Raw genomic sequence first — 16309 nt, 5'->3', positions numbered from 1 at the left:
TGTTTCTTCACTCAACGTGTAATTAAACTCTGGAATTCGTTGTCAAAGAATGTGGTAAAGGCGGTTAACTTAGCAGAGTTTTAAAAAAGGTTTGGATGGCTTCCTAAAGGAAAAGTCCATAAACCATTATTTTAATGGACTTGGGGAAAATCCACTGCTTAAGCAGCAAAAAATGAATTGTACTGTTTGGGGATCTTGCCAGGTATTTGTGACCTGGATTGGTAACTGTTGGAAACAGGATGCTTGATGTACCTGTGGTCTGTCCCAGTATGGCAATACTTATGTACTTATGTAGTGGTGTTTCTGAGCTGGTACAAAACCCTTTGGTGAAATTTGTTTGAGAACGATTAGCCAGATAACAACAATATTCAACCACTATCTGGTTAACTCTATCTGGATATCTCAGCAGCAAATATAACAGGCCTAAGATATATAGATATCTATATATATAGCTTTAGGTTGTTATATTGTACGACTCTGAGATATCCAGGCATCTCTGCTCATAGAAAATCTTCCTTCTATCTGGGAATTGTAATTTGTAGCATTCTACACTCTTAGCTTTGAAGTACAGCAGAAGCAGATCTGTGCAAGACCCAGTCTCAGATCTCCACATCCTAGTGACTCCAACCTATCTTTGAATTTCCCCAAGCACTGGGTACATACAACAAATTACCTGTTGGTTGTTTTGCAGAATTAAATCTGATTTTTACTGTCAGCTGTTTCTGTTTGTTAATAAAGTTTTTAGTTTATTAGCTCTGTGTCTGTGACTGGCAAGTGACCCATCATGTTTTTTTATTTGGTCTGTAGGTGCATTTCTGTGTGATCCCTGGATTTTGTGGGGCAGGTTACATGCCCAGAGGTAAGTGAGTATCCAGTTGGCGAGCAGGATATTGTTGATATTGTCAGTATAGGGGCAAAAGTGCACATGCAGGCCAGAACTGAGCAGTGCTCAGAAAGAACAGGTAAGAGGCAGTCCCTGCTCGACAGAGCTTACAATATAATCAAGACAGACAAACAGGAGAAATAAGGGATAAGGGCAAGACTTCTTTTCCAGGGGGTACTCAGGGGTACCAAGTACCAGCACCTTTTCAATTGCCTACTAAAATTGACCCATGGTCCTCAAGTATTAATGAAAGAGTCCAGGCTCTGCACACCAATTCTGCTTTTCCATAGATTCTGTGGCTGATTGCAAGGGGCCTGCTATTGTGGGGATGATGTCACAAACCCGGAGTCTGACGCATGGAGTCAAATGCACGCACCTGCAATGCCCCTAGGTTGACGCTATGTGTGTGGTTCCATCCTCTCTGGACTTGTCATCTCGGTGTGCCCGTAGACTGCCCAAATCACTCCAGCGCGTCTTCCAATGGCAGTGCACACCTGTGGGCGCGGTCCTCCCTTGACGTCAGATGCCTTCAGCTCTTAAGCAAGGATTCATCCACTGTTTCTCTGCCTCAGCTATTTGTTTGTTGGATATACTAGTGCGTTTATTCTCTGCTGACTTACCTGCCTGGACCTCTGCTTGAACCTGACCTTGCCTTTGGAATACAGCCTGCCTGGACCTCTGCCAGAACCTGACCTTGCCCTTTGGACCTCCGCCTGCCTGGACCTCTGCCTGAACCTGATCTGGCTTTTGGAACATCTTCTGCTTGGACCAGGCCTGCTCCTTTAGTCCAGGGCCTGCCCTACCCTCTGTGGGTATCTGCCTTCCTCTGCCAACCTTACTTACTATCTCCAAGCCAAGACCATTGTTTGCTTTTCTACAGGCAATACCATACCTTTCCTGGTAGTCTCTTCAAGCCCAGTTCCTGCTGAAGTCCTGCCGGCCACCCAAACCTAGGGGCTCAACCTCTGGGGAATAGTGGTCATCGCAGGTGATGCCCTGGGCCTCTCCGACTGCCTGTTCTAGGCTTGATTCCTCGCATTCGGGCTTGGTACCTTTTTGATGCTGTTTTTAACTCCTAACCCTTATTCACTTGTTCTGAACCCTTATTTTATCATCCTCACTTTAATTCTCTTATCTCATTTGTCCTGTTTTTTCTGTCCTAATTAGATTGTAAGCTCTGTCGAGCAGGGACTGTCTCTTCATGTTCAAGTGTACAGCGCTGTGCAAGTCTAGTAGCGCTATAGAAATGGTAAGTAGTAGTAGTTCTAGGATCGGCATAAGGGCTCACGTCCAGAGGCTGTTCCCGGGGACAAGTGATTGACCGTGAAAGATGATCCCTCAGTGATCAGCCCTGAAGTATGGCCTAGAAAAGGTGGGCTTTTAGCCTAGATTTTAAGACATCTAGAGCTGGAGCTTGATGTACTGATTCATAAAGAGGGGCATAATCGAACACGAACGCCCATCTCCATGGGCGTCTATGTCCGAAAACGGGTATGTGAAGAGGCGGGACAGACCGTATTTTCGAAAAAGATGGGCGTCCATCTTTCGTTTCGAAAATATGGTTTGGACGGACCAAATGCCATGGATTTGGTCCTGAGATGGGCGGGTTTTTTTTCAGCGATAATGGAAACTAAAAACGCCCAGCTCAGAAACGTCCTAATCCAAGCCATTTGGTCGTGGGAGGGACAAATGTACAACACTACCATAGCTCTTAGGGGTGAAGGGGGCAACTACATGTAGGTACAGTGGGTTTTAGAGGCCACCCATTTACCACCATAAGTGTTACGGGTGGGGGGGGATGGGCCTGGGTCTGCCTGCCTGAAGTGCACTGCAGTACCCACTAAAAGCGCTCCAGGGACAGGACTTGTTGCTGCTGTAAAACCTTGGCACAGCAGTTCACACCTGAAGACTAATCTCGCTGAAAACGTCCTTTATTTGAATACGCACGTTTACTCACAGTTAACTGCAGATCAGAGGTTGTGCCCCACTGGCAACAAGTCTTGCTGGTACTGAGATTAGCAGTATGTCTGAGCTGGCAGAATGCTGTACAATGCCCTCTTTCAGCAACATTCAAGGTAAGAACTAAGTGCTGTAACGTGGCTAACATATGAAAGGGATCTAAAACTGGCTTACAGAAATGGTCAATACCTCATGGACTACCGGAAACAAAACAGGGCACACTCTGACCCAGTAAGCAGAGAGAAAAGCACCATGGGAGTAGAGCCTACCAACTACCAACATCGTGAGCATTTATTAATTATTATTATTATTTGTAGCATTTGTATCGCACATTTTCCCACCAATTTGCAGGCGCAATGTGGCTTACATTTGCCGTAATGGCGGTTGCCATTTCCGGGTAACAGAAGTACAAATAGTATTGCATTAAGGTGCATACATTCATGGTAGCATAAATGGAACAAAACATATATGGAACAGATCATGGTATATATATATATATATATATATATATATACATACACCATGTGCATACTTACATGGTAAAGAAGAATACATTAAGATATTGCATGAGGGTTCCTGAGTAACAGATTGGATTGTAACATACATTAGGTCACCGACTGTAGAGAGACCCTATTCGACATAAGGTTTTAGGTGGTAGTGCTTGATCATTAATAGCAAAGAGGTTAAAATCAGTCATGATTTCGGTTTTGTATAGATCTTGTATAGTGTTATTATTTAGAATTTAAGATGGATGTTTATTGTATGCCTTCTTGAAAAGATCTATTTTCAGTAGCCTTCGGAAGATGGTTAGGTCTTGTGTTGTTTTTATGGCCTTCGGTAGTGCAATCCATAGCTGCATGCAGATGTATGAGAAACTGGTCGCGTATGTGGATTTATATTTTAGCCCTTTACAGTTGGGATAGTGGAGATTGAGGAATGTGCGTGATGATCTTTTTGCGTTCCTAATAGGCAAGTCTATAAGGTCTGACATATAGGTTGGGGCTTCCCCGTAAATAATTTTGTGGACCAGGGTGCAAACTTTGAACGCAATTCGTTCTTTTAATGGGAGCCAGTGTAGTTTTTCTCTTAGGGGTTTGGCGCTTTCATATTTTGCTTTCCCAAATATGAGTCTGGCTGCTGTGTTTTGACCGGTTTGTAGCTTCTTAATGATTTGTTCTTTGCATCCGGCATAAATGGTATTGCAGTAGTCTAGATGACTTAGCACCATTGATTGTACTAGGCTGCGGAATACTTCCCTTGGGAAGGAAGATTTGATTCTTTTAAGTTTCCACATTGAGTAGAACATTTTCTTTGCTGTATTCTTCGCATGGTCTTCAAGTGTGAGATTTTGGTCAATTGTGACTCCCAGAATTTTCAGGCTGTCTGAGATCGGAAGGGTGTAGTCTGGGGTGTTTATGATATTGGTTTTGTTTGTGTTATATTGTGAGGACAGGATGAGACATTGTGTTTTTTTGTGCATTTAACTTTAGTTGGAATGCGTCCGCCCATAAGTTCATTATTTGGAGGCTGTGTATGATTTCATTTGTGATTTCTGTTGTGTCTTGTTTGAATGGGATGTATATCGTGACATCGTCTGCATAGATGTACGGGTTGAGTCCTTGGTTGGATAGCGATTTGGCTAAAGGTGTCATCATTAGGTTAAAAAGGGTAAGTGAGAGCGCTGATCCTTGTGGTACTCCGCATTCAGGTTTCCATGGTGTTGACGTTTTTGACTTAGAGATCACTTGATAAGTTCTTGCTGTTAAGAAGTCTTTAAACCATCTTAGTACGTTTCCTTCAATCCCGAAGTAGTCCAGGATATTTGAGAGTATTTGATGGCTGACCATGTCGAACGCGCTGGACATATCGAATTGTAGGAGTAGCACATTGTTTCCAGTTGCAATTATTTGTTTAAATTTGGTTATGAGAGTGGTTAACACTGTTTTGGTGCTATGGTTGGATCGAAATCCTGACTGCGATTTATCTAATATTGTGAATTTGTTTAGGTAGTTGGTGAGTTGTTTGGTTACCATACTTTCCATTAGTTTTACTATCAGGGGGATGGATGCTACTGGTCGATAGTTGGTTGTGTCATTTAATTTTTTCTTGAAGTCTTTGGGTATGGGTGTAAGTAATATATTTCCTTTGTCCTTGGGGAAAAGTCCGTGCTGTAGCATGTAGTTCAGGTGTGATGTAAGATCTGTTATGAAGCGTTTGGGTGCGAACCCAGGCTACTGGGGCAAATATTTAACACAAGCTAGTGGAATCACGGAGCTCAATACCCTACACCCACCACAATGCACTGCTGTTATGTCTGTGCTCACCTTGCCCTCTGGTGGCTGCTATGGACTATCACCCGTTCCAGACTTTAGCCTAGTCCGGTCCGGATCTTCCAGGCTGCCGGATTTCTCTGTCTTGTTTGAACCTGCACAGCTCCCGTAGTTGCCTGGTGATTGCTGCAGCTGAGCCTGAGCTGCTGCTGGCTTATTAGTCATTTGGAATCTTTCTGCCTTTGCCATTGCATTGTCTAAGGCCCTGAGGTTTGTTGGGGTGCTGTTTGCACTTCTGCTCAGTCTAATTCCTGCCTGAAATTCTTGTCTGTTTTTAGTTAGTCTATGTTTAGTTTAGGGTTTGCTTGTTTCTTAGTCTTGTTCCTTGTTTGCAGTCATTTGTGTAGTGCTTGGATTTCTGTGTTGTCTGTCTGTAGTGGCTGCTTGCAGCTTCCAGTTTCTGTCCCTTAGCTTGTTCCTTCCCTGCCTTGTGTTGTGTTGTCTATCTGTGAATCCTAGCCCAGTTTCCTGCCTTGCTGTCCATGTTCATATTCCTTTTCCCTCTGACCTTCAGTCCCTGTGCTGCCTAGCTGTTATCCAGACCTGTCCTGTCCTATAAGTCCTGCCAGCAGCCAGGGGCTCAACTCCTGGTGAAAGGTGGCCATGTGCAGGTGAAGCCTAACTCTTTATCAGAGTTCTGCCTTGCCTCTGGTGTGGGGTGGTTTTGCCTGCCGCTGCCGCTCTTCGGCAGTGGCCCAAGGGCTCACAACCCAGTTTCCTGCTGTGAAAACGTGACAATTGCTGATGTGACTCTGCAGTGCCCAAAAGGTGTCACACTCACCCGAGACCCACATTAGAACCAGGGAAAGGCTGTCAGAGGATAGAACACATTCTGCTGTCATGGAGGTGGGTACGGCATTTGAGGCTGGCATACAGGCTGGGAAAAAAGTTTTTAAAGTGGGTTTTTTTGGTGGAAGGGGGTTAGTGACCACTGGGGGAGTCAGGGGAGGTGATCCCTGATTCCCTCCGGTGGTCATCTGGTCAGTTGGGGCACTTTTTTGGGACTTGGACCTGATAAAAAAGGGTCCAAATAAAGCGGACCAAATTCTTGTCAAAAACGCCCTTCTTTTTTTATCAGCTAAAGATGCCCATCACTCCTCGGCCGATAACCCCGCCCCAATCCCGCCTTCGCCACGCCCCATGGCAGACTGCAGTTGAGGATGCCAAAAATCGGGTTTCGATTATACCAATTTGGGCGCCCACAGGAAACGGACGCCCATCTCCCGATTTGGGTCAAAATATGGGCGTCTTTCTCTTTTGAAAATAAGCTGGAAAGTCTATTCCAGGCATACAGTGCAGCAAGATAAAAGGAACAGAGTCTGCAGTGAAGGAGAAGGGTACAAATAAGAGAGACTTACCCAATGAACAGAGTTCCCGGGGAGGAGTGTAGGAAGAGATAAGAGAGGAGTTGCAGAGTGAATGAACTTGTAAGTCAATAAGAAAAGTTTGAATTGTATGCAGAAACAAGACAGGGAGCCAATGAAGTGACTTGAGAAGAGGGCAGAATATAAGTCGTGCAGCAGAGTTTTGAACAGAATGAATGGAGAGAGATGGCTTAGTGGGCGACCTGTGAGAAGCAAGTTGCAATAGTCTAAGTGAGAGGTGATAAGAGTTTGGATAAGGGTTCTGGTAGTGTGCTCAGAAAGGAAGGGATGAATTTTGATGATGTTATAGAGGAAGAAACGACAGGTTTTAGGAGTCTATTGACTATGTGCAGAGAAAGAGAGAGAAGAGTCAAAGATGACCCAAAGGTTATGAGCTGATGAGACAGGGAGGATGAGAGTGTTATCCACAGAGATGGGGAAAAGGAGAGGTGGGTTTAGGGGGAAAGATAAGAAGCTCAGTCTTTGCCATATTTAGTTTTAGATAGCAGTGAGATATTCAGGCAGCAACGTCAGACAGGCAGGCTGAGACTTGGGCCTGGATTCCAGCTGAAATTTCTGGTGTGGACTGGTAGATCTGGGAGTCATTAGCATAAAAGTGATATTGAAAACCATGGGAGGAGATCAGAGCATCAAGGGAAGAAGTATAGAGAAAAGAAGAGATCTCAAGACAAAGCCCTGAGGTACATCAACTCATAGTGGAACAGAAGTGGAGAAGGATCCACCAGGGCATACACTAAAATTGCAATGGAAGATAAAAAAGAAAACCAAGAAAGAACAGAGCCCTGAAATCCAAGTGATGACAGTGTTATCAAGGAGTAGGTGGTGATCTACAGTGTCAAAAGCAACAGACAGATCGAGAAGGATGAGGATAGACCTTTGGATCTGTCCAGAAACAGGTACTACTACTACTTGACATTTCTAGAGCGCTACTAGGGTTACACAGCGCTGTACAAATTAACAAAGAAGGACGGTCCCTGCTCAAAGGAGCTTACAATCTAAATAACAAAATGTCAAGTTGGGGCAGTCTAGATTTCCTGAGTAGAGGTGTAGTGGTTAGGTGCCGAAGGCGACATTGAAGATGGGCAGGGAGGGGGCCTGGCGTATGGGCTCGGGGAGTTTGTTCCACGCATGGGGTGAGGCGAGGCAGAAAGGGCGGAGCCTGGAGTTGGCAGTGGTGGAGAAGGGTACTGAAAGGAGGGATTTGTCTTGAGAGCGGAGGTTACAGGTAGGAACGTAAGGTAGATGAGGGTTGAGAGGTAAGGAGGGGCTGCAGATTCAGTGCATTTGTAGGTTAGTAGCAGAAGCTTGAACTGAATGCGGTACCTGATCGGAAGCCAATGAAGTGACTTGACGAGAGGGGTGATATGAGTGTATCGGTTCAGGCGGAAGATAAGACGTGCAGCAGAGTTCTGAACAGACTGAAGGGGGGATAGGTGGCTAAGTGGGAGACCAGTGAGGAGTAGGTTGCAGTAGTCAAGGCGAGATGTAATGAGAGAGTGGCTGAGAGTTCGGGTGGTGTGCTCAGAGAGGAAAGGGCGAATTTTGCTAAATGTTATAGAGGAAGAAGCGACAGGTCTTGGCTATCTGCTGGATATGTGCAGAGAAGGAGAGGGATGAGTCGAAGATGACACCGAGGTTGCAGGCAGATGAGACGAGGACGATGAGGGTGTTATCAACCGAGATAGAGAGTGTAGGTAGAGGAGAAGTGGGTTTGGGTGGGAAGACAAGAAGTTCGGTCTTGGCCATGTTCAGTTTCAGGTGGCGGTTGGACATCCAGGCAGCAATGTCCGATAAGCAGGCCGATACTTTGGCCTGGGTTTCAGCAGTGATGTCTGGTGTGGAGAGATAAAGCTGGGTGTCGTCAGCCATGAGAGCTGGGTGTCGTCAGCCATGAGACGAGATCAGGGAGCCCAGGGAAGAGGTGTAGATTGAGAAAAGAAGGGGTCCAAGGACAGAACCCTGAGGGACTCCAACAGAGAGCGGGATAGGGGTGGAGGAAGAACCATGAGAGTGTACTCTGAAGGTACGATGGGAGATATAAGAGGAGAACCAGGAGAGGACAGAGCCCTGGAACCCAAAAGAGGACAGTGTGTCGAGAAGTAAGTTGTGATTGACAGTGTCAAAAGCGGCAGATAGGTCGAGGAGAATGAGGAGGAAGTAATGACCTTGGATCGAGGATGGCATGAGAGGCGAGAAAATCAAGGCAACGGCTGTGAACGGCGCGTTCAAGTATTTTGGAGAGGAATGGTAGGAGGGAAATGGGACGGTAGTTGGAGGGACAGGTAGGGTCAAGTGAAGGTTTTTTCAGGAGAGGTGTGACTACAGCATGCTTGAAGGTGTCAGGGATAGTTGCAGTGGAGGGAGAGAGGTTGAGGATATGACAGATGGGGGGGGGGTGATAGTAGGAGAGATGGTGTTAAGTAAGTTGGTGGGGATGGTGCATTTCGAGGAGGAGAGAAGATGGGCGGTTTCCTCTTCGGTGATATCAGGAAAAGAGGAGAAGGAGGCCTGGGTTGGTTGGTTGAGGGAGTGGGTGATAGGATGAAGAGGAGAAGGTTTAGTGGTGAATTTGAGGTTGATCTTCTGGACCTTGTCGCGGAAGTAGTCAGCCAGTGATTGAGGATAGAGTGAGGGGGGGGGGTGGGAGCGGAGGGCACTTTGAGGAGGGAGTTGAGGGTGGCGAAGAGACGACAAGGGTTAGAGCTGAGGGAATTAGTCAATTGGGTGTAATAGTCCTGTTTGGCGAGGAATAGGGAGGACTGGAAGGAGGATAGCATGAATTTGTAGTGAATGAAGTCAGTATGGGTGCGAGATTTCCTCCATAGGCGTTCATCCGATCGGGTGCAGGAGCGAAGGTAACGGGTGCAAGGGTTAAGCCAGGGCTGGGGATTAGTGCGCCTTGTGGGATGGGAAACGGACCGTGCAAGGGTGTCTAGGGCAGAGGAGAGCGTGGCATTGTAAGTGGAAACAGCCTTGTCGACAGACTCGGAGGACATGATGGACGGGAGAAGACTTTATTGGACTTTATTGGAGACTTTAGCAAGGGCAGTTTAAGTTGAATGTAGAGGGCGAAATCCAGATTGAAGTGAATCAAGAATAGCTTGAAATGCAAGAAAGTCAAGACAATGGCGGTGAACAGCACACGTTCAAGTATCTTAGACCAAAAAAATTGAAGTTCTATCTTTATATGCTAATGAATGGCTGGTTAGCTCTGAATATTGAGTCAACCAGGTATGTGCTAGCCAGTTAAAAAAAAAACAACGATATTCAATACCAGTGAATATCCGGGTACAACACCAGAGGCGGACATTAACAGTGCTGCCCATTGCCAGATGAATATCGGGGGATAGCCTATCCTCTTCTGGAATTAGCAAAATAAGTTTCATGCCCTCATTTTTTAAATGCAAGTGCAAAATGCGAGGGGCACACCCAAATGCAAGAAGCAATTTTTCTTTATATGGGATAGTTATCTCCAATTGCTGTCCCCCAGAGTGTAGAGTTTGGTGCTTAATAGATTGGGAGCTGGGTAGATCACTGTTCTGGGATATAGGCAGCATTTGCAGTCTTACTGGGGAAGGGGGTTACTTTGTTAAGAAGAAGATGGTTTGAATATGCGGTCTCTTGCATACCTTACCTACTAGGAGTTATAGGTTTCAAGGCCCTAATGGCAAGTTAACTTTAGAAGGGGAAAGGGAGGGAGGGGGATGTGTGGGAATGGGGGAGGGGGTTGTAGAGAGGAACAATAAGAAAGTGGGAAGGAGGGAAGGTGTTTCTTAAAATGAAGAAATTATAAGATGCAACTGTTGGGTTGGATTTATGTTCACCGCTTCTCTTAGAAACTGTTTTTACTTGTTGCCAGTGGCTTTCCTAGGGGGGCTGACACCCTGGGCGGATCGCTGATGCGCCCCCCCCCCCCCCCCCCCCGGGTGCAGTGCCCCCCGCCCCCCGGGTGCAGCATGACCTCCCCCCCGGCGAAACGCGACTATCCCCCCTCCCCTTACTCTGCTATCCCTGGTGGTCTAGAGGTACCTCTTCGTCTTCGGGGCAGGAAAGAGCCCCCTCTTTCCTGCCTGGAGTGCTGCTGCTAGCTGCCCTGCATCCTGTCCTGTGGTGAGTCCGGCTCTTGGTGTTTCAAAATGGCCGCCGAGAGTTGAAGCAGCCTTGCGAGACTTCAACTCTCGGCGGCCATTTTGAAACGCCGAGAGCTGGACTCACCACAGGACAGGATGCAGGGCAGCTAGCAGCTCCGGGCAGGAAAGAGGGGGCTCTTTCCTGCCCCAAAGAGGTACCTCTAGACCACCAGGGATAGCAGAGTAAGGAGAGGGGAGGGGGGAGGAGAGAGATGATAGGGGGGAGGTGAGGGCGTGGAAGGGGCGGGACAGGGGATGTGAAAGGGGCAGCTCCCTCCAGCGAAACGACACCCCCCCTGGTGCATCTTTACCTGCTGGGGGGGGGGGGGATGGCGCGCGTCTGTCAGCAATGCTCGTTCCCTGCTCCCTCTGCGGGGAGAATGGGCGGAGAATGAGCGTTGCTGACAGATGCGCGGCACCCCCCCCCAGCGGCATGCACCCGGGGTGGACCGCCCCCACCGCCCCCCCCCCCCCCCTTAGTACGCCACTGCTTGTTGCAAATTCTTTAATAAACATATAAAAAAAATTGCAGTGATGACTTTTTCATAGTTAGGGCTGTTGCAGTTTGAGTTCTTGGTGTTAGTATGGTATGGTATGGTAAACTTCTGGGTGTCCATTTTCAGGTTACTGTATTACTTCACACAGTGTCTGGCACTGGAGACAGAAACAGAATGTTTAGGGGGAGGAGGAGGGATGCAGGAAGAGTGCCAGGAGGGGACAGGAAAAGCTAGAGTGTGTTTGGTAGAAAGAGAGATATGGGAGAGATAGGAGGAGAGGGTGGGAGGAGGGAGAAGGAAAGAGATGGGGAGGGGAAGATGAAGGAGGGGAAAAAGCAAGAGGAGAAGAAGGGGGAAAGAAGAAAGGGAAAGAAGAGCAGAGAGGAAAGGAGAGATAAGGGGTAGAAGTGGAAAAAAGGAAGGAGAGAGCGTAGAGGAAAGAAGAACAAGGAAGGAGGTGTGGAAGAAGAAAAGGGAAACAAGTGACAGATATGGAATTATGGGGAGATGGGGAAGGGTGAGTAAGTGGAACAGAAAAATGTATATGAGGAGAGGAGCAAGGGTGTGTGTGCGAGAGCAAAAGATGAGGGAGAGGAGAATGATATAGATAAGATAAAGAAAAACAAGAAATAAGGGGAATAAAAATAAAACCTAGAAATAACATAAGCAAAAAAAAGTTGACAAAACAATGGAAGAATCTAAGAATCTAAAATAAATGCTGGGAAAATAAAATGGGTAAAAGAAGAAGAAGAAAACTTAAAAATCAGAAGGGAAAGGAAATATAGAAAATGATAAAACTGAATTAATAAGGGAAGACTAGAGAAACGAAAATACATCTAAACAGAGTAAACAAATTTAAAAAATACAAAGAAATATAATGGCTTGAAAATATTTTATTCCCTTGTTCCCCACCCCATTTGAAGAAGGCAAATGATGCCTATGATCTACTTTCCTTTATGAAATACTAATACAGCAGTTAAAAGATGCATGTATAATTTAGGTGCAACCAATAAAACCAGACACAAGCTGGTGTAAACACTTGTGCCTAGATTGTCAAAAAATGGAAGGTAATTATAGTATTCTACACATATAACTTTGCCCATCTTCAAACTACATGCCATCACATTTACGCACCATTTTATAGAATAGTAGGTAGCTGGAATATTGGCAATTACACGCATACGTGTACACATATGCAGGTACATGCCAGCAGTCTGGTCATTTACGTGCATTCTTAAGACCTAAATGTTGGCACCCTCTTTATAGAATTACCCCCACCCCTATGGAGAGGATTAGAAAACCTGGCACCTTTAACCAATCCTGCCATTTGACTATCAAACAACATTTCAAAGTTTGTCACATACCATGGTTTTATTGTATATCCAGTTATGTGTTATTTCTTAACTATTATGTGCAGTACAACATATGATGTTTTTTCTACTTACATATTCTACTTGCTTGTGCAGATTCTTGGCCAGAAGCTCCAGTAGAGCATTGGCAAGTGTCTTGCGCTTACGTGACAGATTCTGCTTTACACCTTCAATCAAGACCATAAAAGGTCCAATGACAATAGTGCTTGGCAGGGTATTATCCAATCGCTCTTTCTCTAGTAGATGCATGTCCACAACAACTTTTATGTCCTGTGCAGAGATATTCTGGCTCCTGAACCCTCTACAAATACAGAGATATACAGTAAGAACAATCTTTAAAATCCCTGCACTGTGTCAACTCATCACATGATGGCAGAAGAAGACCGATCAACTCGTTTAGCCTGTCAAGTTATTTCATTGCCAAGGATATATTCCAGCTATCAGAGTATAACCACCCATAAGATACTGTATAGTGAATTTACCCACTTGTAGCAGGTGTTTTCCTGAGGACAGCAGGATGAGTATTCTCATTGATGGGTGATATCATCTGATGGAGCTGATTACTACTACTACTACTATTTAGCATTTCTATAGCGCTACAAGGCATACGCAGCGCTGCACAAGCTGATCATGGGAAACGCTTCCCAGCATCTATTCCAGGAGTTTATGGAAGCAGCTCATAGTACAAGTACGCACTTTCCTGCCCGCCATCGAATGTGGGACTAGATCAGTCTAATACAATACTTTATAAAATTGAAGGGGAGGTAAGGAAGCAGTGAAAATACCCATTCTGCTGTCCTCACAGAACACCTGCTACAGGTGAGTAACTTTGATTTCTCCAAGGACAAGCAGGATGTAGTCTTCTCACTGTTAGGAATCCCTAGCTTTCAGTCTGTCTTAAAATAAAAAAGGGAATACAGCTGAGATCTGAAAAAGGTAAGATCTTTGCTCAAACTAAGTAACACTTTTCTTTTTAGAACTCTGATGCTAGGGTCCATCTTGGGGTTCAGCAACCATGAAAAACATCTAGCTGTTGTTGTAGGTAATACACTTAAGTAGAGAGGTGTGGTAGCCGTGTTAGTCCACTCTTAAAGGTAATCAATAGAAATCAAACAAAATAAAACATGGAAAAGAAAATAAGATGATACCTTTTTTATTGGACATAACTTAATACATTTGTTGATTAGCTTTCGAAGGTTGCCCTTCTTCGTCAGATCGGAAATAAGCAAATAAGCCACCCAACTTAAAACACAAGCTAATCAGAAGTAAACTCCCAACACAGACTGAAAAAGAAAAGGGCATGTTTCCCTGTAACAGATCCAGCTGCAAGCTATGCCAAAACATTTCACAGGACCCCACAGTTATTCACAAAGGAAAAACATTCAACATAAAGGAATCTTTCACATGCTCATCTTCCAATGTGGTATATATCATTCAGTGTAAAAAATGTAACGAAGAATGCTATATTGGAGAAACGGGCCAGATGCTTAAGACAAGATTCAATTTACATAGACACAACATGAAGAAAGCTGGTGCCAGTCAGATTCCCACCCCTGTAGGCCAACACTTTACAGGACCAGGACACTGCACCAGTGATTTCACAGTAAGAATCCTGAAAGGTAACTTTAAAACAATACAGGAACGTAAGACCTTTGCAGTCAGAATGATTGAATATTTTGACACCCAACAGACAGGACTTAACGAGGATCTGGGTTTTTTAGCCCATTATAAACCATAAAGTTGTATTTCTCTGTTTATCACTCTCCTCTTAACTACCCACACCCATTCTGTTAGACTACCAATGAAATGAAATGCTTTGATGTACCCAACCCCCACCTTGCTAGACCATCATTGAAATGCTTTGAAGCTTCACTTATATATACTATCAACTAACACATTTGCTTATTTCCGATCTGACGAAGAAGGGCAACCTTCGAAAGCTAATCAAGAAATGTATTAAGTTATGTCCAATAAAAAAGGTATCATCTTATTTTCTTTTCCATGTTTTATTTTGTTTGATTTCTATAGATAATATACTGAAATCTTCTACTCAATGTGCAGCAGCGGCCAAAAAAGAAAACAGGATGCTAGGAATTATTAGGGAAAGGAATGTGAATAAGACCTTTGTATTGCTCCATGGTTCAACCTCACCTTGAGTACTGAGTTCAGTTCTGGTCACAGTATCTCAAAAGAAAATATAGTGGTAATAGAAAAGGTTCAAAGAAGAGTGACCAAAATGATAAAGGGAATGGAATGCCTCTCATATGAGGAAAGGCTAAAGACGTTAGGCACTTCAGCTTGGAAAAGAGACTGATGAGGGAAGATATGATTGAGGTCTACAAAGTCCTGAGTGGTGTAGAAGTAAATTTATTTTTTTACTTATTCCAAAAGTACAAAGACAAGGGGACATTCAAGGAAGTTACATGGAAATAATTTTAAAACAAATTGGAGGAAATATTTTTTCACTCAACAAATAGTTAAACTGTGGAACACTATGCTGGAGGATGTGGTAACAGCAGTTAGCGTATCTGCGTTTAAAAAAAGGGTTGGACAAATTCCTGGAGGAAAAGTCCATAGTCTGCTATTCTGACAGATATGGGAAAGCACCTGCTTGCCCTGGGATTGGTAGCATGGAGTGTTGCCACGATTTGGGTTTCTGCCAGGTACTTGTGACTTGACTTGGCTTGGCCACTGTTGGAAACAGGGTACTGGGCTAGATGGACCATTGGTCTTACCCAGTATGGCTACTCTTATGTTCAATCATATCTCACCTCAGCAGTCTCTTTCCAAGCTGAAGAGCCCTAACCTCTTTAGCCTTTCCTCATATGAGAACAGTTCCATCCCCTTTATCATTTTGGTTGCTCTTCTTTGAACTTTATTAATTCCACTATATCTTTTTTGAGATACAGCGACCTGAACTGAATGCAATACTCAAGGTGAGGTCACACTATGGAGTGCTACAGAGACCATTATAGTATTAGATTTTTCCCTGGTGGTATACTTTTAAGTCAGATTTCTAGCTTGGATATAAAAGGCAAAGGCCCAAAGCTCTGGCTAATGAAAGCGTGCATTTTAGGGAAGAAGTGCATATTGTAGTTCTGCACTGGATTTTCAGAAGGCGTTTGACAAAGTACCTCATGAAAGACTCCAGAGGAAATTGGACAGTCATGGGATAGGAGATAGCATTCTATTGTGGATTAAAAGCTAGTTAAAAGATAGAAAACAGAGAGTAGCGTTAAATGGTCAGTATTCTCAATGGAGAAGGTAGTTAATGGGGTTCTCCAGGGCTCTGTGCTGGGACCGCTGCTTTTTAACATATTTATAAATGACCTAGAGATGGGAGTAACTAGTGAGGTAATTAAATGCTGATGACGCAAAGTTCTTCAAAGTCATTAAATCACGGGAGGATTGTGAAAAATTACAAGAGGACTTTACGAGACTGGGAGACTGGGTGTCTAAATGGCAGATGACGTTTAATGTGAGCAAGTGCAAAGTGATGCTTGTGGGAAAGAGGAACCTGAATTATAGCTACGTCATGCAAGGTTCCACATTAGGAGTCTCAGACCAAGAAAGGGATCTAGGTGTCAACGTTGATGATATGTTGAAATCTTCTTCTCGGTGTGCTGCGGCGGCTAAGAAAGCAAATAGAATGTTAGGTATTATTAGGAAAGGAATGGAAAACAAAAATGAGGATGTTATAATGCCTTTGTATTGCTCCATGGTGTGACCGCACCTTGAATATTGTGTTCAATTCT

General features: G+C 44.6%; 1 protein-coding gene across 1 annotated transcript in view; it reads right to left on the bottom strand.

The window, feature by feature from the left end:
- LOC115458777 (dynein heavy chain 1, axonemal-like) overlaps positions 1–16309 on the bottom strand; it is a gene marked incomplete at its 5' end in the record, with an annotated part of 332737 nt that overhangs the window by 283406 nt on the left and 33022 nt on the right. Inside the window, 1 exon segment of the mRNA XM_030188593.1 lies at positions 12630–12855. Coding sequence (XP_030044453.1) covers positions 12630–12855 — 226 coding nt within the window.

Source organism: Microcaecilia unicolor, unplaced genomic scaffold, assembly GCF_901765095.1.
Source record: "Microcaecilia unicolor unplaced genomic scaffold, aMicUni1.1, whole genome shotgun sequence".
NCBI lineage: Eukaryota > Metazoa > Chordata > Amphibia > Gymnophiona > Siphonopidae > Microcaecilia > Microcaecilia unicolor.
Note: the sequence above shows the minus strand (reverse complement) of the source record. Positions and strands in the feature narration are given on the sequence as shown.